The sequence below is a fragment of the Lampris incognitus genome, chromosome 9 (assembly GCF_029633865.1).
Source record: "Lampris incognitus isolate fLamInc1 chromosome 9, fLamInc1.hap2, whole genome shotgun sequence".
Classification (NCBI taxonomy): Eukaryota; Metazoa; Chordata; class Actinopteri; order Lampriformes; family Lampridae; genus Lampris; species Lampris incognitus.
The window spans coordinates 39,430,097-39,453,141 of NC_079219.1; the positions used below are offsets into that span (position 1 = coordinate 39,430,097).

The 23,045-nt window shown below is 43.5% G+C and overlaps 1 protein-coding gene across 1 annotated transcript in view; it reads left to right on the forward strand.

The window, feature by feature from the left end:
- The window catches only part of ascc3 (activating signal cointegrator 1 complex subunit 3), a 252,364-nt gene that overhangs the window by 206,545 nt on the left and 22,774 nt on the right, over window positions 1-23,045 (forward strand). The window contains exons 25-36 of the mRNA XM_056285681.1: window positions 652-872; window positions 1,052-1,137; window positions 1,295-1,461; window positions 1,734-1,879; window positions 3,503-3,623; window positions 4,511-4,653; window positions 7,054-7,191; window positions 7,348-7,468; window positions 7,702-7,834; window positions 8,069-8,194; window positions 10,567-10,678; window positions 10,823-10,957. Of these exons, the coding sequence (XP_056141656.1) occupies window positions 652-872; window positions 1,052-1,137; window positions 1,295-1,461; window positions 1,734-1,879; window positions 3,503-3,623; window positions 4,511-4,653; window positions 7,054-7,191; window positions 7,348-7,468; window positions 7,702-7,834; window positions 8,069-8,194; window positions 10,567-10,678; window positions 10,823-10,957 (1,649 nt within the window). The remainder of the gene's footprint in view (window positions 1-651; window positions 873-1,051; window positions 1,138-1,294; window positions 1,462-1,733; window positions 1,880-3,502; window positions 3,624-4,510; window positions 4,654-7,053; window positions 7,192-7,347; window positions 7,469-7,701; window positions 7,835-8,068; window positions 8,195-10,566; window positions 10,679-10,822; window positions 10,958-23,045) is intronic.

Here is a 23,045-nt window from a genome sequence, read left to right on the forward strand (position 1 = left end):
ATTCTGATCTGGGATTTCAGCTGCTCAAACTGCAATGACTACATTTCACAACATGTCAGGAAGTTACACATGAAAGAATCGTCAGGATGAGTTGTAACATAAGCAGTTTTTACCATTTTGATAACTGAACAAGTGTCTGACAGGAGAGAACATGTCAGTTGTTATGGAGTGTACACGAACCCCAGCACGCTATACTGAGTCTGGAAGTCTTCACCCCTGCACATACCTGTATACTCACACACTCACGTCTAAAATGACAAGATGGCTGACAGTTACTCGGGAATGTTGGCCTCATCATTCAAAAACAAACTCACATGGGTTTTGCAGTCTGTCTGACACAGAATTAGGTGCATGTTTATTCACTTAAAATGTGAAACCACAGGGACTCTGATCTGCTCCCTCCACACCTCGACACATGCTTTCTGTGTTTTTATAAATATAAATGTCACTGTATTTTTACAAGTTTTTCCAAAAGCTTATGATTCCATGTTTTTGCATGTTTTCATATGAAAACAAAGACAATAACATCCTACTGATAAAACACCTATTCTGATCACACACACACACACACACACACACACACACACACACACGTAAAACACAGCACTTTCAGCCTTGTCTTTTTACCCTTAACATTTCCTCCCTCCCCAGAACTGTTGGACCTGCAGCCGTTGCCAGTGACAGCTCTGGGTAATCGGAGGTACGAGAGCCTGTACAAGTTCACCCATTTCAACCCCATCCAGACGCAGATCTTCCACACGCTGTACCACACTGACACCAACGTCCTGCTGGGGGCGCCAACGGGCTCTGGCAAAACCATCGCTGCAGAGATGGCAATGTTTCGTGTCTTCAACAAGTATCCCACGTCTAAGGTTTGTCTTGGCTTGCCTGTTTACCTAGATGTTGCTTTTTTTTTCCTCTCAAAATGTCTCTTTCCCTCAGTTCTCTCCATTTGTATGATTTTTTTTTTTTATTGACGACACTGACACTTACCAAGTTCACACTCTTGCTTGCATGTGTGTGTGATATTGGTGTTTCCCTGTATATTCAGGTGGTGTATATTGCCCCTCTGAAAGCCCTGGTGAGGGAGAGGATTGAGGACTGGAAGATCAGGATAGAGCAGAAACTTGGGAAGCAGTGAGTGGGATAAAATAAGTTGCACATTGCACAGTTACACATTACACAGTGTAACAATATAGAGTTTTCAAAAGTTTTTTTTTTTTATGTTTTTGGCCGTTTTTGCCCCCCTCTCTCTCTCTGTCTCATTATATCTTTTGTCGTTGTTCCTCCCTAGGGTCGTGGAGCTGACGGGTGACGTGACCCCAGACATGAGAGCTATAGCCCAGGCCGATCTCATAGTCACCACACCAGAGAAGTGGGACGGCGTTAGTCGCAGCTGGCAGAACCGCAGCTATGTCCAGAAAGTAGCCATCCTCATCATTGATGAGATCCACCTGCTCGGTAAGTCTGCAGGGATTCTGTTATGCAAGGGATGCATAGAGCCACGTGGTCATGCAGCCAGACTTGCAGGTGTCGGAGTTTTTTCCTCGGAGAATAGATCCCCTACAAATGCACTTCTACGTTTGAGTTTTAGCATTGGCATGAGTGTTAGGACTTGTTGAAGTAATTTTTTTTGTTGCAAAGTAACGACACAAAAACAATAACTGAAACATTTGCTGTTTGTTCCTAATAAAGCCTCTGCTGAGGTATTATGCTGTTTTGTCTCATTCTAGGGGAGGACAGAGGTCCTGTGCTTGAGGTTATTGTGTCCAGGACCAATTTTATCTCTTCTCATACCTCCAAGAGTGTACGTGTGGTGGGCCTATCAACTGCACTTGCCAACGCAAGAGACCTGGCAGACTGGTTGGGAATAGGACAGGTCAGATGTTCTACAAGACACCAAAACAGACTATTACTGTAAAACATATATTCTAACTTTCTTCCCAGGCATCAAAACAGTGTTGCACCCATAGATAAGATTGTCTTACCTATGAACCCTCAGTTCAGATAGCAAGTGCGTCTTGTAGGCTCCATTATTTTAAAGGGTAAATTCACTGATTGTCAGCCTTGTCTCTGTCTATCTGCTGCAGGGATAGCACATACAAAACATCTGTTCCCAACTCTTTCTGTATCTCTGAAGCAGCAGTGAACCCAATATTATTTTTCCTAGCCGCCAAATGATGCATCATGATGTCAGTTGGTGGCCAGAAGAACTACATCCTAGCAGGGTTTCTAATACTCTAATCTACTCTAAACACACCGCTCAAAAAACACATCCTCATTCTCTTGGTTATGTGTGTTTCCAATTGTGTAAATTACTTCCCACAATATTGGCGCGTAGGGTTTTATGGATGACGATACAGAGGCTTCCGCGCAATGCATTCTGGTGCTTGAAGTCCTGTTTATAAAGACTGTGAGCAGGAGAACCACAATTTCTCCATCAGTATAATACACAGTGAGGACTTTATCAGTTTCAATCAGCCACATTACTCATCAGCACTATTTCACATGCACAAAACCATTGGTCAAATGTGCCTTTAAGGATGGTGGTAAGGCTTTCTGGGAGTTGTTGTCAAACCATTTTTTTAAGCGTAGCTCCATGTTTTATTTTGTTTTTTTAACCATTCATATGCTGTTCCACTTTTATTTTTAGGAAATGCATAGAATGGTACTGATGCTTTTGGCCTGGAGTACATTTGATGATCTCTTTTCCTAATCAGCTGAACTGTTGCTTCAGTTGCTCTTATGATTATGAGAAACCACTGCAAGGATGCGGGTACAGATGGATTACCTGGCTGGTCATCTTGTACTGCAGCAGAGAGGAGCATCACACTGATGATAAAGACACATTGGTTTCCCTGAAACAACCAAAAGCACCCCTCTCACATCACGTGTTCTTCTTTCCCTTCTGGGCCCTCACCACAGACCATTATAATATCAACTTGTAGTATTGTTTCTAGAGATCGATTCCACTTTTATTCCATTGCCGTGAGAGTTTTGGAACGGTTAATTTTGCAGCTTGTGTGTGTCTGTTCTGCCAGACCGCTCGGTGCTACACAGTGTTCCATGGGAGTTGGTTGTGTATAAATGCTGTGTAACGGTTGTGGAAAAGCGGTGTCCCTTGTCTGGCCTGGCAGACAGATTAGCTGTCTGTTCATCCATAAATCTGTCTGCCAGGCTGACTGCCTGCTGTTTGGACTAGGCCACTGTGTTTAGTTGCCCAATCCATTATCCAGGCCTTTAGATATGTTTGTACACGCACCAGGCCACACCACGCCACACAGTATCCTCCATAGAACAGAGCACGGGGTAAACCACCCTTGCCCTACTGCTCTGGGCAACCTCTGTGAAGGAGGACAGAGAGATGGGGACAATGACAGACAGTCTGCATTATAGCCAGATGGGCCCTTCTGTTGCCAGCTGCTCACATTAACTTTCTCTCTTTTTACCCTTACAACCCCCACTCACTCTCTCTCACTCTCTCTCTCTCTCTCTGTAACAGGTGGGCTTGTTTAATTTTCGCCCCTCTGTGCGTCCTGTGCCCCTGGAGGTTCACATCCATGGTTTCCCAGGACAGCACTACTGCCCCCGCATGGCCAGCATGAACAAGCCGGCCTTCCAAGGTATCTTGGTGCATGCTCAATAAGCCATGTAAGGAAATCTGTGCTGTTTATAAGGGTGGGGATACCTGCAGTCAGCTGAGACTGAAGAGGTCACTTAGATGAGCGATGAAATGTGTTTCCCACTAAACGTTGTATCCAGATGAACTGATTCAACTTTCTGGGACTTTCAAGGTAAATTTAGATCTGTAGATACCCATTTACAAATAACCACCCGTGCCCTGTCCTGATGATTTCATTTCTTTTGTGTACGCAGTACATAATATGAAATGACATATACATTTTTCCTTTTTCCTGATGATGCATACCAACTTTCATTTGCATTCATACAAAATGCTTGCAGAGAGGGAATAGTTTTAAGTTTGTGTTGTCATCATTATCTCTTTAGCTGTGGTCATCAGGAGGCATCTGGGTAGCATGGTGGTCTAGTCCATTGCCTATCAACACAGGGATCGCCAGTTCGAATCCCCGTGTTACCTCTGGCTTAGTCAAGCGTCCCTACAGACACAATTGGCCATGTCTGCGGGTGGGAAGCCAGATGTGGGTATGTGTCCTGGTCACTGAATTAGTGCCTACTCTGATCAGCCGAGGCGCCTGTTCAAGGGGGAGGGGGAAGTGGGGAGTATAGCGTGATCCTCTCACGCACTATGTCCCCCTGGTGAAACTCCTCACTGTCAGGTGAAAAGAAGCAGCTGGTGACTTCACATGTATCGGAGGAGGCATGTGGTAGTCTGCAGCCCTCCTGGGATCGGCAGAGGGGGTGGAGCAGCGACCGGGGCAGCTCAGAAGAGTTGGAGGAATTGGCCAAGTACGACTGGGGAGAAAAAGGGGGGAAATAAAAAATAAATAAATAAGTGTGGTCATCGTCCATATTCCTTTCCTCTTTCTAGCGATTCGCAGCCATTCCCCTGCCAAGCCGGTGCTTATCTTTGTGTCATCCCGGCGACAAACACGTTTGACCGCTTTGGACCTGATAGCTTATCTGGCCACTGAAGATGACCCCAAGCAATGGCTGCATCAGGATGAAAGAGAGGTACAGCATCACTCTTACAACCATCATCACACATCACCACGTCCTCTCAGGAATCATTGGTGCCATACAGGCACCAATAGTGACATACTGGATGTATACGCTAGAAAAAAAACTCGCCAAGATGGCTGCCAACAAGCTCACTTGTCCCCACAGTAGCAGGCACAGATAATTCTATTCGTAATGGAGCAATTAAACTTAATCACGTCTTTAATTTATTTGATTACTTGGCTTATGCTAGCTGTTGTGTAATAATCCTAAAAACCAGCGTGTTACATAACACAGTGATATTTCCTACCGATGACGATGTTTCAAAGCTCCTTGTAATGTGTGTAAATCTCACCTCTGTTCCTTCTACCAGTCTTTTGTTATGGGGCCCCTCTTTTCCCTGTCTCTCTTTTTCTCCTCTTCTGGCCAAGTTGCACTGGTGTTGCCCGTCTATGTGCTTAAGCACCAGTGTTAGTGTAATTACAGAGGGGAATCAAGCCGTCCTCCATTACACTGTCTCTGCGTACCTTGGGATCATTTCATGATGTGAGCAAATGGCTCCGTTCAGTGTCGACTTTAAATTATGCTAATATTATTACAAGGCTCTGTTAAAATGGCCTGATAACACACGGGCTGTAATTACCTCAATATGCAGATCCAGCAGGCTCACCCAATCACACAAAAATTGGAAATAAATGAACAGCAAATGCACCAAGTGCGTTATTCAGCTGGAGCTGGTCTGTGTGCCACATGTATTGGTGGACAGTTGGGCGCTTGTTTGTGCCTGGGTGAATAAAGCCTGTGTGTCTGTGGGCCCATGTGTGTTTACCTCCATGTGCTTTTTGGTGAAAGAGAGATATTTTATGAGTGAAGAGGTTTGATGTCAGGGCTTTTTATTTCCTGTCTATCAGTGTGAAAGGTTAGCGGTCACATAAAACATGTTAACGTTCATCTTTTACGATGCTCATCTTAACTGTGGGTTTTAAAGGCCCGGTATCGGCTATTGTAAATCAGTCGTGCCTCTGTCACATCATTGCCTTTCTACATATTAGCTCGCTCTCTTAAGACCTCCTCACAAAACAGACATGTGACATACATGTTATATACATGTTAAACTCCCTGAATGTTTTCGTGTTAATGAGTTGTGTTTCTATGTTGTGCATTAAACGACACTAGCGTGGTTGTGAATGTGTGTGCAAAAGTGTGATCATCTCATCTCTAAACATGTTTCACCATGCCCCCCAGCTATATGTGTGTTCCAGTGATATATGTTGCTCCCCACTGTTTCTCTGAACTGGGGCGTGTAGCAGCTTACCTCCCTGCTGTTTGACAGACAGATGGTTGGCGCTGGCTGCCTAACTCTCAGCAGGGGTCTTCCACCACCCGAACTATCCCCTCTACTCCAACAGCTTTCTCTTCCTTCATCCGATGCTGGTGCTCACCTTGTCCTTCCTCTCTGGGATGAAGTATTCATGCTCCCATTCAATCCATCTCTCCATGTCTCCACACCTTCTTCGATTGATTGTCTGAGTAAATGAGATGTTACATGTTGCACTGCAGCTGTACAATGTGTGTCTCTCTATCTGATGTCCTGTCCTGTCACTGCACACAGACACATGATGAGAGACCTTGTTTATATTGCAATAAACTAGGGAATCTTGAATCAATGTTCACTTTTCCTCATTTCCACTACTTTTAGCTGTGTATGGGTTCTCTTGATGGTCGATGTTAATTATTATGCTTTCCCAATGGACGCCAGAGTTGATGTCGCTTTAGCAGGGTCTGACAGAAGGTGCTCACTTCCTCATGTGTCAAGGCTTTCCCTGCTTTCAAGTGCATGTCGGATTGGTCGGATGATAGTTTTCTCCAAGTGCAGAAGTCATTCCTGCGACTTGCATGCATTCAAGTCGTTTTTGGTCGGAACCCGGGAAGAACAAAACGCCTGCTCTGTTTGTGGCTTCTGCTAGCGTACAGCAAATACATCCAAAGCTGTTACCAGTACCTTTGTGATGTTGAAGAGGAGAGGAAACGCATACGGTAAACATTTTATCTGGCCAGTTATTCCGTTTCTTGATTTCACCTGAATTATTTGTTAGCAAACTAACTAAGCTAACTTGTTGACACTGTTGTCACTTTCAGTGGGTTCGGTTAACAAGATGCTCCAAACGTTCGTGGTTGAGCACGGCCATGTTGAAATAGACAATGACGTCAGAACTCGGCCAGTTCGTGTTGCATCTAGAATTCCGATGTACCCGACCTGATTATCCAACTTTGTAGGGCTCTTCCAAGTGGGAAGCTCGTATATCCAATAAACCCGACACCACTTGAAAGCACCTTAAGGCTTCATCTACTACTGAGTGGGTTCAGTTTGTCTGTCTCTCCTCTGACCATCACCGTGATGTGGCTTGCTTGCAGATTGAGGCCATCATTGCCACAGTGAGGGACTCCAACCTGAAGCTCACACTGGCATTCGGGATTGGCATGCACCATGCCGGCTTGCATGAAAGAGACAGAAGGACCGTTGAGGAACTGTTTGTTAATTGCAAGATCCAAGTAGGGAATCCTTAGTGTACACACACACACACACACACACACACACACACAAAGCATAATATGCTACAGCAATATGAATGAAATGGCTGTCTGTGTCTTCACTGTCTACTGTTTTATCTCTGACAGACAGGATAAACATCTGTTCCTTCTTCCTAGGTGTTGATTGCCACCAGCACTCTTGCCTGGGGGGTGAACTTTCCTGCACACCTGGTGATTGTCAAGGGGACAGAATACTATGATGGAAAAACCAGGCGTTATGTGGACTATCCTATAACAGGTACAGAGCCCTACCATATCTTCTGCAATCTGATCATCCATGTTAGTTATTTGCAGATTTTTGCCGTGCAGTACATGTTGGCCTATGCCTTCATGGAGTGAAGCTGTATCGTGTAATTGTGGGTATCTTTGTATAATTTTCTGCTTCATTAATGTTTAGTTATGGTATATTTGATCCTGTACAGCAATGTGTTGCTTAATCTCTCTGCCATTTGTCTGCTCCTGTGTTTCCAGATGTTCTGCAGATGATGGGCAGAGCAGGCAGGCCTCAGTTTGATGACCAGGGTAAAGCTGTCATACTGGTCCATGATATCAAGAAAGACTTCTACAAAAAGTTCCTGTATGAACCTTTCCCTGTGGAGTCCAGGTGAAAGTCAAACCTTGATAATATTCTTCAGAATCATGTCTTTGCTTTTCCAGAAAGCTCACACTGTTGTCTGTAGACCTGTACTGGAAACACATTTAAAAACATGTTGGATTTAAGTAATCCAAAGTACATTTTTGTTTTTGACATATTCTTCTACATGCTGAGTTTTTACTGTATTGATTAGCGGGATACAATAGGTCTGCATATCTGACATGATCATGTGTTTTTTTCTAGTCTCTTAAGTGTGCTATCGGACCACTTGAATGCTGAGACGGCTGCAGGGACCATCACCTCCAAGCAGGATGCAATGGACTACATCACCTGGACATATTTCTTCAGGAGACTGGTCATGAATCCCAGGTTAGGAAAGAACAGTTGTCATGAACAACCAGAGTTTAGACCGATTCAAAACTAGATGCAAACACGCACCAACATCCTTACACTACCCTCAGACCTGGTTAGAAGAGAGCAGTGTTATGCAGGCAAACATCTGCTCTGTGTAGACAGAGACCATTCCAGAAAATTCCAGCGTGCTCGCATTTACACGGCTGTCAGCCCACATTTTCTATTCAGTCTCTGACTGGGGCCTACCAGTGCCTCCAAGCAACAAACGGCATCTTCATAACTCCAACATGTTGCTTCTTATCATAGCTTTTTGCAGTAGTCATTTGCTTTTTTTATAATTGGACTACTTCTGTTGATTAATTTTATCCTGACATATTTTTCTATATTGGCTTGACTAAACAATTACTATCGACTGTTGGCACGTCTTGCCCAGCTGGATGTGGAGGTGCTGCTGTGTTTTGTATCTGACTAGCTTATCTGCCCTGCACAATCTCCAGCACACAGTCACCTTGTCTCCTCCAAGGGCTTCCCTTATCCACAGGGAATCACCGCTGCTGTCAGGCCCTGCCGCCACCACCACCACCACCACCACCACAACTCACACATACACGCTCACACACAAAGGGTCTCATGGGTCTTGTAAACCAAGTCCCAGCGCCATCAGGAGTCTAATGGTGATGATGCTAATGGCCATGACTTAATCAGACAGCCTGGGCAGGCAGAGGAATAAAGAGCTGTGAAATGTGTTTGGTAATAAACGCATGTGTCACTGAAAACTGTGCGCTGTCAGCATGTGGAGTTATGGTAATGAAGGAAATACTTAACATTAAACACATATCAAATATGGCCATCACCCGACTAAACTGCTGCTTCCAGCAATTCTTCTGAACCCGGGAGCCTGTTATTTCTCTCGCCAACCTGTCCCTGCTCCCAGTTGTCATGCAGTTAATTTTGTATAATGATCATGATGGTATTGTTTGTGTTTTAATGTGATATGAGTAGGTGGACTATTTGTCAAAGTGGGTCTTGAATGAGCTACAACATGAAGACAACTGTAAAAGTACCATCAGTCAGTATGCCGACCTGTTAATATTCACCCCATCTACAACTTCTACTGTTTGTATTGTTTCTATTGTTTATATCTATATTCTACTGCTTTATTATACTTCTGTCGGCTACCTTCTTCCTCTTGATTTGGTTCTCTATTCTATGAATCCTGTCACTCTTTTTCTGAAACTGTTTTCAACAGCCTGATAATCTGCTACCTGACTATTTTCCCCTCATTTTGTGTATTCACAAACACATACCAAGTCCCGTGTTTGTTGTTGGAGGATAATGGAAAGCTAGATGTTGTGTGTGTTTCTGCTCATGTGGTAACTCTTACCCGGCACAGCCGCGTCTGGAACCCATTTGGCCACTTGTTGTCGTATTTCATCCAGTAATGGCCAAACCTGGAAATCATTCGATCATTTGGGCTGGCTATTTTCCTTCCAGCTGTGCCTTTTACTCTACAGTGTTTACAGTACTTAAACCTACATCAACCCATTATACATACATTATACATACATTATACATACAGCTGGTGATCGGCTCATTTTTTATTATTTTCCTACGACTCTTTCTTATCATATGTGTGGCGTATTCTCCATCAAGCACTGATGTAGGCTCAGATGAGCTAAAGGCAATACATTGATGAACATGTAGCGAATTCAGGGGGCAGCCGGAAACCACCGCAGCCGGGAAGCAAACCGGGGTTGCCCGCACCACGGGCGACTGCACTAACCAGTCAACTAAAGGCTCCAACCCATTAGCCAAGGGCTAGTGAGTCTAGTTATTCGTGGTCGTTACACTACCCACCTCCTTCGGGAAGTGCGTCCCCACGCTTCAGCATATCAGCTCCCTCACGCCTCTGGGCGCACGCGCTTGCAATGGCCTCATGGTCTCATCATTCCACTTCTGACACCAATGTAGTGAATTCAGGGGGCAGCTGTAAATCCGCCGCAGCCGGGAAGCGATCCCGGGTCACCCGTGTTTTACTTTTTTTAAACTTTATATAAATTTGTTAAACTTTGATAATTATCATAGTTGTTAACTGCAGTCACTGTTGAGCTACGGCTAAGCCAATTCAACAAGCTGTGAAAACAGACAGAAATACGCCTGTCTTATCATCCTGAATCATCACTCTGTTGGAGGGATGGGGGGAGGAAAATGTTCATCTTCAGGGTGGAGGGAGAGAAATAAAAGCAACATGTGAAGATTCAGCCAAAGAGTCTGGAAAACCATCCAGATACCTCATATCACAAAACTGTTGAGAACATCTTTTTTCTCTGGATGGAACATTTGTTCATGTAAATCTATGTTTACATCCTTTGCCTTGTGTTGTCCAGTTACTACAGCCTGGAGGACATTAACCATGAGACCATCAATAAGTACCTGTCCACCCTAGTGCAGAGGAGCCTGCGTGACCTGGAGTCCTCTTACTGCATCGAGATACAAGAAGTAAGTGTGTGTGTGTGTGCGCATGTATGGGCTAGACTGGCATGTGGGCAAATAATACAGTGGTACAGTGGACAGATTATTGTCACATCACATTCTTTGTGCAACACGAGATAATTGACTTGCAATGTGTGCTCATGGTTCCAGGATGACCGGTCCATCGAGCCGCTGACATACGGTCGCATTGCTTCCTACTACTACCTGAAGCACCAGACCATCCGCATGTTTAAAGAGCGGCTGAGGCCTGAGCTACCCATCCAGGAGATCCTCGCCATCCTCACAGTGGGTCTTTTCATACCGTACATTGCATAGTAACTGTTGGTCTATACACACACACACACACACACACACACACACACACACACACACACACACACACACACACACACATTTGTTGCTGGTCTGATCATCCGTGTGACAGCTGTTTATGCTGTCTGTGCCTTTGTATGTCAGTGGTGTGTTTTCTTAGAGTGGGGGTGGGTTGAGGTTGAGTCATGAGCGGGGGTGGGTTGGGGTGGAGTCATGAGGAGACCCCTGAGGGAGCACACCCACTGCACCCCTCTTCTCAAATTAGCACCTCTTTATATTTGCCTCATTAAATTTCTTTAGTCTACTTGTCATTAGCGCTCTCGCTCTCTTCTCCTGCCTCAGTGCTTGAAGACCGGGAGGGTCTTGCTATGAGGTCAGTGTGACTACCCCCACCCCCCCCCAAACACGCCGACTGGCATCATCAATACACAATACCAGATCTGGTGATTTCCCACCAGTGTGTGTGTGTGTGTGTGTGTGTGTGTGTTAGAGTGGTGGTGGAATATACACCCACCCTTGGTAACAGCAACCGGAGACCAGTGAGACATTTGGAAAAAAAGGGATGGCTGAGCTCGATACAGAACATGATTCTCCTTAACGAGAAGCAAACCAGCTAGGCTTGTTGTTTGAGTTGTTTGTGTCTGTGTGTAGATTCTTTAAGGATATTTGTAATTACAGTATATGCTGGCTGTTGGTATGAGTTAAAAGTAAATATAGTGGGGATGCAGAGATGATGGTCCACAGAGTTTGGAAATCCATCCATCCATTCATTATCCAAACCGCTTATCCTGCTCAGGGTCGTGGGGATGCTGGAGCCTATCCCAGCAGTCATTGGGCAGCAGGCAGGGAGACACCCTGGACAGGCCGCCAGACCATCACAGGGCTGACACACACACACATTCACACCTAGAGATTTTTTTTTTTTCTGACAAACTCAAAATCGATACCTACCCTTCATCTGGAACACAATTGTCGTCTGTTATGAATGCTATTCGTGATCACTGCATGTAGGCAACCTTCAAATGCGAGATGTAATGACTTTAAAAGTGACTTAAAAAGTAACTTTATAAAAAGCAAGCAAAGCAAATGTGTTCTGTCCACCGTGATTTTTTTTTTTTTTTTCCCTGTGGAAATTGATTTCAGCTCAGCTTTTAACACAATCATACCACAGCACCTGATCAAAAAGCTGGACCTTAACACCTCCCTCTGCAACTGGGTGCTGGACTTTCTCACGGGGAGGCCACAGTCAGTGCAAATTGGCAAGATCACCTCCAGGACCATCACACTGAGCACTGGCGCTCCACAGGGCTGTGTGCTCAGTCCGCTCTTGTTCACACTGCTGACACATGACTGCACAGCATCATCCACCTCCAACCTCATTGTACAGCTTGCTGATGATACCACAGTGGTAGGTCTCATCAGCAACAACGATGAATCATCATACAGAGTGGAGGTGGATCAACTGGCAGCGAGGTGCAAAAACAACAATCTCTCCCTAAATATAGGAAAGACTAAGGAGGGCATTATTGACTTTAGAAAGACCAGTGCCCACCATACCCCTCTGACCATCAATGGTATGGACGTGGAGAGTCAGCACTGTTAAGTTCCTGGGAGTTCACATAACAAAGGACCTCTCCTGGTCCCCACATGTGACTGCACTCTCCAAGAAGGCCCAGCAGCGTCTTCACTTCCTGCGGTGTCTGAAGAAGGCGAGTCTTCCCCCACCCATCCTCATCACATTCTACAGAGGCGCCACAGAGAGCATTCTGACCAGCTGTATCTCTGTCTGACGTGGGAACTACAAGGCCTCCGACCGCACATCCCTATAGCGGATCATGAAGACTGCTGGAAAGATCATAGGAACTGCTCTCCCATCCATCCACACCATCTTTGATGCACAGTGCACACAGAAGGCTCTCAGCATCGTGAAGGTCCCCACCCACCACTCCCACATCCACTTCATCCTCCTACCCTCTGGCAGGAGGTACCAGAGCATTCGTGCTGCCTCCACCAGACTACGCAATAGTTTCATTCCTCAGGCTGTGAGGTTCCTCAACAGCCTGAACACTTAGACCTTCCATAAGATGACTTTTTGACCATCTTACTCACTGTCCATGTCAGGTATGCTTGTGATGTTTAGGTCTGTGAAGTATTTTTTTTATTATGTTAATGCACTTTTTGTTTTTAATATTTATTGTGTATTATTTGTTTTTATGTGGCACTGAGGTCCATATGAAACGTAGTTTCATTCCCTCGTATGTATGAGACATGCATGTAAGGCAATGACAAATAAAAGCAGTCTAACGAAATTACCCCAACTTCCCCCACGTAACATTCAGTCTCATTCAGTTCTCAAACCTGTCAAAATGTGGGCCGGTTCTCAAAAGGGACCAAGAGAGAACTGGCTCTGCACCGGCACCGTCAAGTCAAGTCAATTTTATTTGTATAGCCCAATATCACAAATTACAAATTTGCCTCAATGGGCTTTACAGCAACAGAACATCCTGTCCTTAGACCCTCTCATCAGATAAGGAACAACTCCCTAAAAAAAAAACCTTTAGCAGGGAGAAAAAATAGGAAGAAACTTCAGGGATCAACAGAGGAGGGATCTCTCTCCCAAGACGGACAACGTGCAATGGATGTTGTGTGTACACAATTTACACAACACAACACTGAAAGAGGATAACAGAATTATAATGGAATTATAAAATTTATGAAGAATACCATAGAAAACTGTTCTGGTGGAAAAGAGGTATGTGTCTCATTTTCAGGCTGAAGATTGAATTTTAGATAAATTGGCAAGAGATTAATATATAGTGAATGTATAAATAAATACCTGTAACACTCCTGGGTAGAGTGCCTACAGACAGTATTTACCCTCTCGGAACGTTTTCTGTTACACCTGTCTGCTTTTTCTTACCATTTGCACCTCTACATTTTAATGCATTGAAATATATATTTCCCTCCCTTTACTAACACAACGAATTGAAAACATTTATGAAGCAAATATATTTTTGTTCAAGCATTACTTTTTATTTTATTGTTTTTCAAAAATGAAAGGCTTACATTACTCATATACAAAAGTATTCAGCCCCTGTCAGTAGTTTGTAGATAGGCTTTGGTGTGAGGGGCTGTAGGGGACATAAATCAAACTTATTTTCACTAATATTACTGAAAATCAAAACTTCTCATATTAACAATCAAAAACCTCTGACATTCATCCATCCATCCATCCATTATCCAAACCGCTTATCCTGCTCTCAGGGTCATGGGGATGCTGGAGCCTATCCCAGCAGTCACTGGAAGGCAGGCAGGGAGACACCCTGGACAGGCCGCCAGACCATCACAGGGCCAACACACACATCCTTGTGTGGACATTTGGTCCACACAAGGATAGCTAAACATGTGTACACACACACACACACACACACACACACACACACACACACACACACACACACACACACATTCACACCTAGGGACAATTTTAGTATGGCTGATTCACCTGACCTGCATGTCTTTGGACTGTGGGAGGAAACCAGAGCCCCCAGAGGAAACCCATGCAGACACAAGGAGAACATGCAAACTCCACACAGAGGACGACCTGGGACAACCCCAAGGTTGGACTACCCCGGGGTTCGAACCCAGGACCATCTTGCTGTGAGGCAACCACTAACCACTGCGCCACTGTGCCGCTGAAATCATCTCATATATTACTGAAATCATCTCACATAATACTACTTGAAGTCAAACTTCTCACTTATACTGAAATCCTTTCACACACATGCATGTACACTACCGTTCAAAAGTTTGGGATCACCCAAACAATTTTTTGTTTTCCATGAAAAGTCACACTTATTCACCACCATATGTTGTGAAATGAATAGAAAATAGAGTCAAGACATTGACAAGGTTAGAAATAATGATTTGTATTTGAAATAAGATTTTTTTTACTTCAAACTTTGCTTTCGTCAAAGAATCCTCCATTTGCAGCAATTACAGCATTGCAGACCTTTGGCATTCTAGCTGTTAATTTGTTGAGGTAATCTGGAGAAATTGCACCCCACGCTTCCAGAAGCAGCTCCCACAAGTTGGATTGGTTGGATGGGCACTTCTTTGAGCAGATTGAGTTTCTGGAGCATCACATTTGTGGGGTCAATTAAACGCTCAAAATGGCCAGAAAAAGAGAACTTTCATCTGAAACTCGACAGTCTATTCTTGTTCTTAGAAATGAAGGCTATTCCATGCGAGAAATTGCTAAGAAATTGAAGATTTCCTACACCGGTGTGTACTACTCCCTTCAGAGGACAGCACAAACAGGCTCTAACCAGAGTAGAAAAAGAAGTGGGAGGCCGCGTTGCACAACTGAGCAAGAAGATAAGTACATTAGAGTCTCTAGTTTGAGAAACAGACGCCTCACAGGTCCCCAACTGGCATCTTCATTAAATAGTACCTGTTAGAGCCTGTTTGTGCTGTCCTCTGAAGGGAGTAGTACACACCGGTGTAGGAAATCTTCAATTTCTTAGCAATTTCTCGCATGGAATAGCCTTCATTTCTAAGAACAAGAATAGACTGTCGAGTTTCAGATGAAAGTTCTCTTTTTCTGGCCATTTTGAGCGTTTAATTGACCCCACAAATGTGATGCTCCAGAAACTCAATCTGCTCAAAGAAGTGCCCATCCAACCAATCCAACTTGTGGGAGCTGCTTCTGGAAGCGTGGGGTGCAATTTCTCCAGATTACCTCAACAAATTAACAGCTAGAATGCCAAAGATCTGCAATGCTGTAATTGCTGCAAATGGAGGATTCTTTGACGAAAGCCAAGTTTGATGTAAAAAAAATCTTATTTCAAATACAAATCATTATTTCTAACCTTGTCAATGTCTTGACTCTATTTTCTATTCATTTCACAACATATGGTGGTGAATAAGTGTGACTTTTCATGGAAAACACGAAATTGTTTGGGTGATCCCAAACTTTTGAATGGTAGTGTATGTAGTGGTCTACTCTTCTGAAGTTGACTCCGACTCCCACCATTGGACTCAATGGAATTTGAATTAAGACAGTCCAACTGGAACTAACTCACCTAAATGCAGTTCATTTACTTTTTTGAGTTGCTACAAATCAAAGTAATATGATAAAATTGTATTTACAGATTAAATTGTACTGACAATGCAAGTTTACTGGCTGGAAATGGCTGTATTCCTAAGTATTAAATCCGCAGAGTATTAAAACCTCAGAAATGGCTTTCTTCCTGAGTATTAAAACTGAGGTCAAGTGAGCAGCCTCTCCCCATTTTGCAAGTCGATGTATAGGTCACGCACATTATTAATGATTATATTTCGGGAAATACATAGCAACCAGCTCTTTTGGCTGTTTTATTTCATCACCAGCAATGCTATATATATATATATATATATATATATATATATATATATATATATATATATATATATATATATATATATATATATCATAATAAACATCTCTCATTCATTCATCTTCAGCCGCTTCTGCGGGGTCGGGTCGTGGTGGCAGCAAGCTAAGTAGGACACTCCAGACTTCCCTCTCCCCAGCAATGCCTTCCAGCTCCTTTTGAAGGATCCCAAGGCATTCCCAGGCCAGATTGGACATGTAGTCCCTCCAGCAAGTTCTGGGTCTACCCCGGGTCTACTTGCAGTTGATAGTGCCTGGAAAATATCCAAAGGAAGGCTCCCAGGAGGTATCCTAATCAGATGCCTAAACCACCTCAACTGGCTCCTTTTGATGCGAAGAAGGCTTTACTCCAAGCTCCCTCTGGATGTCCGAGCTCCTCACCCTATCTCTAAGGCTGAGCCCTACGCAGGAAACTGATTTCAGCCGCTTGTATCCGCAATCTCACCCTTTCGGTCACTACCCAAAGCTCATGACCATAGGTGAGGGTTGGAATGAAGATTAACTGGTAAATTGAGAGCTTTCCCTTCCTGCACAGTTCACTGTTAACCACAGTGGTCCAGTACAACGTCCGCATTACTGCTGATGCTGCACCAATCCACCTGTCAATCTCCTGCTCCATCCTACCCTCACTCGTGAACATTACCCCGAGATACTTGAACTTCTTCACTTGAGGCAACAACTCATCCCCAACCCTGAGGGAGCAATCCACCATTTTCCGGTACAGAACCATGGCCTCAGACTTGGAGGTGCTGACTCTCATCTTGGCCATTTTGCACTCAGCTCCAAACCGCCCCAGTGCACGCTGGAGGTCACGTTGTGATGAAGCCAACAAAACCACATCATCTGCAAAGAGCAAAGATGCAATTCCTAAAACGGACACACTCCTCGCCTTGGCTGCACCTAGAGATCCTGTCCATGAATATCACAAACAGAATCGGAGACAAGGGACAACTTTGGCGGAGTCCGACACCCACCAAAAAAATGTTTGACTTTGTGCCGAGAATGCAGACACAGCTCTCACTTTGGTTATACAAGGACCGGATGGCTTGTAGCAACTGCCCCGTACCCCATACTCCCGCAGTGTCCCCACAGAGTGCCCCGGGGTACATGGTCGTAAGCCTTCTCCAAGTCCACAAAACACATGTAGACTGGCTGGTCAAACTCCCATGCCCCCCTCAGCACTTCTGCAAGGGTAAAGAGTTGGTCCATTGTTCCATGGCCAGGACGGAATCCACATTGTTCCTCCTGGATCCAAGGTTCAACAATTGATTGGAGCCTCCTTTCCAGCACCCTAGAGTAGACTTTCCCAGGGAGGCTGAGCAATCTTATGCCCCGATAATAAATAATTCAGCTATTATTATTATTATTATTAAACATCTTATAAGTGTAAAATTGGTAGATGTTCCCTTTTTAAACAAGGTTTATTAACTTAAACATGCTACTAATATTATGTTTGATGTTAATTACGGTTGATCATATGTCCATATTAGTGCAGTCTGTTTGATAGGCAGCCTACATAAAAGATCCTGTTGATTTTTACAGAAGCCTGTAATGGACTGGGTATATATATATATTAATAGCTCAAAGCTGTTAAATGGCAGAACAAGCTTGTTTCGTGCTCAATGCAGTCATCAGGCAGCTGATATAAAAAAATATATCTTTGCTCCTGAATTGTTGAGCTCTTTTTTCTACATCAAAGGTTTCATTGCAACATCCTGTGGACACACACACACACACATATATATATGTGTGTGTGTATATATATATATATATATATATATATATATATAACTTTGTTAAAAGAAACACTCAGTGGTAGGGAAAGTGTTCAACAAATAAGGAGTACAAGCATGAAACAGGCTTGTACTGTCTCCTAAACAAGTTACTTGACTCACTGGATTATATATGTTGTTATTCATCTGTCGCAGCAATGAGGACCATCTAGTCATCCTGTGATAGATGACAGATGACTTGCGCGATGATTAAAGTGAGGAAGAGTTGCACATCATCAACCTCACTCTCTCATCCGAGACCACCTACTACTGGCAATGGAGACAGATGCAGATTTTTCCTCAGGGTTTCTTCCTCAAGCCTTTCTCGTAGACAAGTATACCTGCAAGGCAGCGGAGGTTTTAAATCAGTTTTCCTTCCCCTAGATGAACTGCCTGACAAGGCTAACAAGCTTCATCTACCCGGGATAGATAGGGAAGTTATATATGTGTGTGTTTGTGTGTGTGTATATGTGTGTATGTGTGTATGTATATATGTGTGTTTATATATAACTTGGTTAAAAAAACACAGTGGTAGGGAAAGTTCTCAACAAATAAGGAGCATATATATATATATATATATTAAAACAATCCAGTGAGTCAAGTAAATTCTTTATGAGACAGTACAAGCCTGTTTCATGCCATAAGCAATCATCCGCTGTCAATAAAGCTACTCGGTAAAGGACATACCATTTACTGCCTCGTTATGCACATCACGTGCACAACGTCCAATGGGGAAGGGAGAGGTGCAACATTCAAAGACACGTGATCTCTAACGGTCCAATGGGGGGGGGGGTGTTGGTATTTGTCTATTGACATGATTGTAATTACAAAATAGGTGTTTATGTGCTTATATCTATGTCTGCAACTGCTGGCCAATTCATTCCTGTCATTCATTGTGGACATTTCTGGTTTGCAAATGGTAAAATATTTTTCAGCTAGACAGATTGCACATTTTACTACTTGTTGAATATGCTTTGTTCTTTGAGAGGATTTTCCAGGTGGTTGAATAATTAATGTTCCTGTCCGCCAATGACCAAATATAATGGCTTAAAGATGTTACATTCTTTAAACTGTTGTTTCTGAAGCTACACGTGTGCATTAAACCTCTTTTTGAATGTTCCCTCTGTTAGACTGACGTATGTCTCTATTTTGCTGTTTAAAGAATGTAACATCTTTAAGCCGTTATATGGTTTTTGGAACATGAGTCATCTTTGTGTGTATTTGGCTAAATCTGTCTTGCCCTTGTTGACAAGTCTTTCCTGTCCTTTCTGCTAAAAAACAAGCCTATACATAGCATGATGCTGCTGCTGCTGTGCTGAACAGGAGGCATCTTGTTACCTGCACACCTGGGTTGTGTTTGGTTTGCTCCAAACAGCACAAACCCCTGTTGTGCGTTAATGTAGGTCTTTCTCAGAGATGGCTTCCTTTTCACCATCTCTTCAGGCCAGGTGAAGAATTCCCCACAGAGTATATATCTGTGGTAACCACTCTGCTCCCTCTCCCTTTTGGCTCAATGGCACTGGGTTTATAAAAACACTGGCTGCATGCACCATGTTCCATTTGAATCATTATTCATGTTAAACATGGCTTTTGTATTGTCTGTGTAGAATTTAAGTACCACTACATACTGAAGGAAAACCCCTTATTTTGTTCAGTATGTCAAACAATTTCATTCAATCTAAGACTTTATTTTTATCATATGGTTAATAGAAGGCCAGTTGTTAGACATTTTGTTACTGCTGTTGTGCAGCTGCATAATGCCTTTGAACGTTTGATTTGTCACGTCAGTTGTAACTGTCATCTCTTCTTTTCTTGCAGAACTCATACTCTGTACTGCTCATTCATACACAGTAATTCTGGCACAATACTTATTAAACATCTTCAGGCTAAAAGTTATTCATAACTGACCGATTTAAGAGTAAATCCTAAAAATAGTGGGCCTTTCAGTCCTGAGTTAAGACTCCAAAGTTGTTTTGGTTTATTTGGGTTTTTTGGCTTAGAGTGATGCATGAAGCATTTTAGCTCTAAAATTGTACTTGGCCAATTACCCCACTCTTCCGAGCCATCCCGGTTGCTGCTCCACCCCCTATGCCGATCCAGGGAGGGCTGCAGACTACCACATGCCTCCTCAATACATGTGGAGTTGCCAGCCGCTTCTTTTCACCTGACGGTGAGGAGTTTCACCAGGAGGGCGTAGTGTGTGGAAGGATCACGCTATTCCCCCCAGTTCCCCCTCCCCCTGAACAGGCACCCCAACTGACCAGAGGAGGTGGTAGTGCAGCAACCAGGACACATACCCACATCCGGCTTCCAACCTGCAAACACGGCCAATTGTGTCTGTAGGGATGCCCGACCAAGCCAGTGGTAACACAGGGATTCAAACCGGCGATCCCCATGCTGGCAGGCAACGGAATAGACTGCTATGCTACCCAGACACAGCCAGTCTCTTTGGGCGTAGTAAAGTGGGCTTATTCATAAAAGACAATGTCTCCATTGCAACAGGGTCAGCCCCACCCTCTCAGGTTAAGACTTCACCCAGTTCCTTAGTAAAAGTTGTCACCAGCTTCTTGAATCAGTTGTAAGAAGGAACTTTTAGCTAGGAACCTTTAGCGTCATTTAGAAGTACTCTAAGTACTAAGATAAAATACTTAATGAATACAGCCCTAAACTCATAAGCAGTCATACTCAACTGTAATTCCCATCAACAAGCATTTAACGCATGTTGTAACCTGGTGGAACATACTTTTTTTCCAGGCTCAATCTGTGAGATGACACTGGTCAAGGGGTGGGATATATTAGGCAGCAAGTGAACAGTCAGATGCAACTAAGATGCAACTAAGTAAGATGCAACTAAAAAAAAAGAATTTCAGAAGGTTGTGTCTCACTTCCATCCATAAAAGATAACAACATGGAAGAGGTCAATTTTAAAGAAGCTGTTCATGTAGATCAGGTGAATCGGCCATACTAAATTGTCCCTAGGTGTGAATGTGTGTATGTGTGCTGGCCCTGTAATGGCCTGGTGGCCTGTCCAGAGTATCGCCCTGCCTGCCACCCAGTGACAGCTGGGATAGGCTCCAGCATCCCCGTGACCCAGAGAGCAGGATAAGCGGTTTGGATGATGGATGGATGGATCTGTGAGTTACTGAAGAGATTGTTGATCTCTTGAGTTTATCCCATTTCAACCAATGATCTGTGCTACATAGTGAATGTTCTCTGACAACTGTCTTGTCACTTTGTTTGGTAGGACAAATTGGTCTTAGTAGTGTTTGAGTTGCACCATTTTTATTTCTATTATGTTGTTACAGTGCACTTTACTGTGCCCCTAGAAATGTTCAAAGCTTTTCCGTTATTGCATAACCTCCTCCAGCTTTTCTCCCAACAACTTGGTCTTACAGATCCATAAGCAGGTCCTTGGCCTTCTTGACAGCAGGACTAATCTGCTCTGCTGTTTTACTGATAAGACATCTCACATAGTCGAGGACATTTATTAGGTAGTCATGCAGGTGAACACAGGTAGATTCAGATCAACATAGGAGGACCTTGTTCACGTATTACTTGTGATATCTCAAGAAAATTGGCCCAATTTAAGTAGTTGAAACAAAAGGGATGAATTCTAATAAAGTAAGTCTAGCTAAATACTTATTTCATTTTGACATTATAGCTACTTACTTCTGAAGGAGTAGAGAAAAGTCCTGGATAAATATATCTTAATTTCACTTTGCAACACCGCAAATCAAGAAGTCATCTTAGGGTGGTGAAGGTGCTGTATATTGAAAACATAATGTTTTATCATGCTTAGTTACCTGCATGAGTTGGATAGATTTGAAAATGGAAAAATACTTTAAACTGTTGAAATATATTGTGTTTACATGTTCAAAGTTTTTATCAATTTTAATCTCACTACCAATTTTAATTTAATCTCACATCAGATCTCATAATCTGAAGTGACTCAGGTATACGTTTAAGGTTTTTATTTTGTTCTGCATGGCAGTAACTTATCTTGCAATTTTTGAGAAAAAGGGTTTTGTTTTGGGGGGGGGGGTTGTTGTTTATTTTGTTTTTTTGTGGTACTGCCGGCATTCAAGCGCTCCTGGCAAAACAACGAAAGTGCGCCCCCCATGTGCAGGGGCGTGGCCACGTGGGGGCTAGGGGGCGCGGCCCCCATTGGTCAGAGCATGCCCCCCCCTGCTGGCCTCCCCACCCCCGCCCCTCTTCCCCCCGTCCCGAGTGGGTAAAAAAAAAAAAACGCCTGCACAGAAACAGTCAAATGGAAGCTGAAATACATGCATTATTATTAATAGCCTATTATTATTAAGTCTTGTCCTTTGCCACTAAAGTTATGAGCCCAATGGGTTATTTTTAAGGGATTTTTAAGATATGAAAGAATTTAATGAGGAGTAAAAAGTGCAGCGTGTGTAAATCCAAGTGTTAAAGCAAGAGTGTGTAAGTGCAGCATGGCAAGTCCAAGTGATGTAGTTTATTTAGTTGTGTGTGTTCAGGATATGGAAATGTTGGCTTCAGTGTGTACATTTTCCCTTCATGCAATTGAAATTGCAATTGAAATACTAAATGACATTTCTGTCTTTGGTCTTTACACTTTACAACACTCAAACCATACCCATTGCATTAACACCCGTGCATGGGACATGTAGATTAGATGAATGATACCATTCCATACCCTTTGGCTGTACACAATCCATGGCATTGTTAAAAGGGCTATCATAACCTTCGAAAGTAGTTTTAAAATGGTAGTTTTGACAAATGCCGCCCTAATTAAATGTCTGGCCCCAGCTGGCCCCCCCAGTAAAAAAGTCCTGGCTACGCCCCTGCCCATGTGGCTTTCACCTAACGTGAT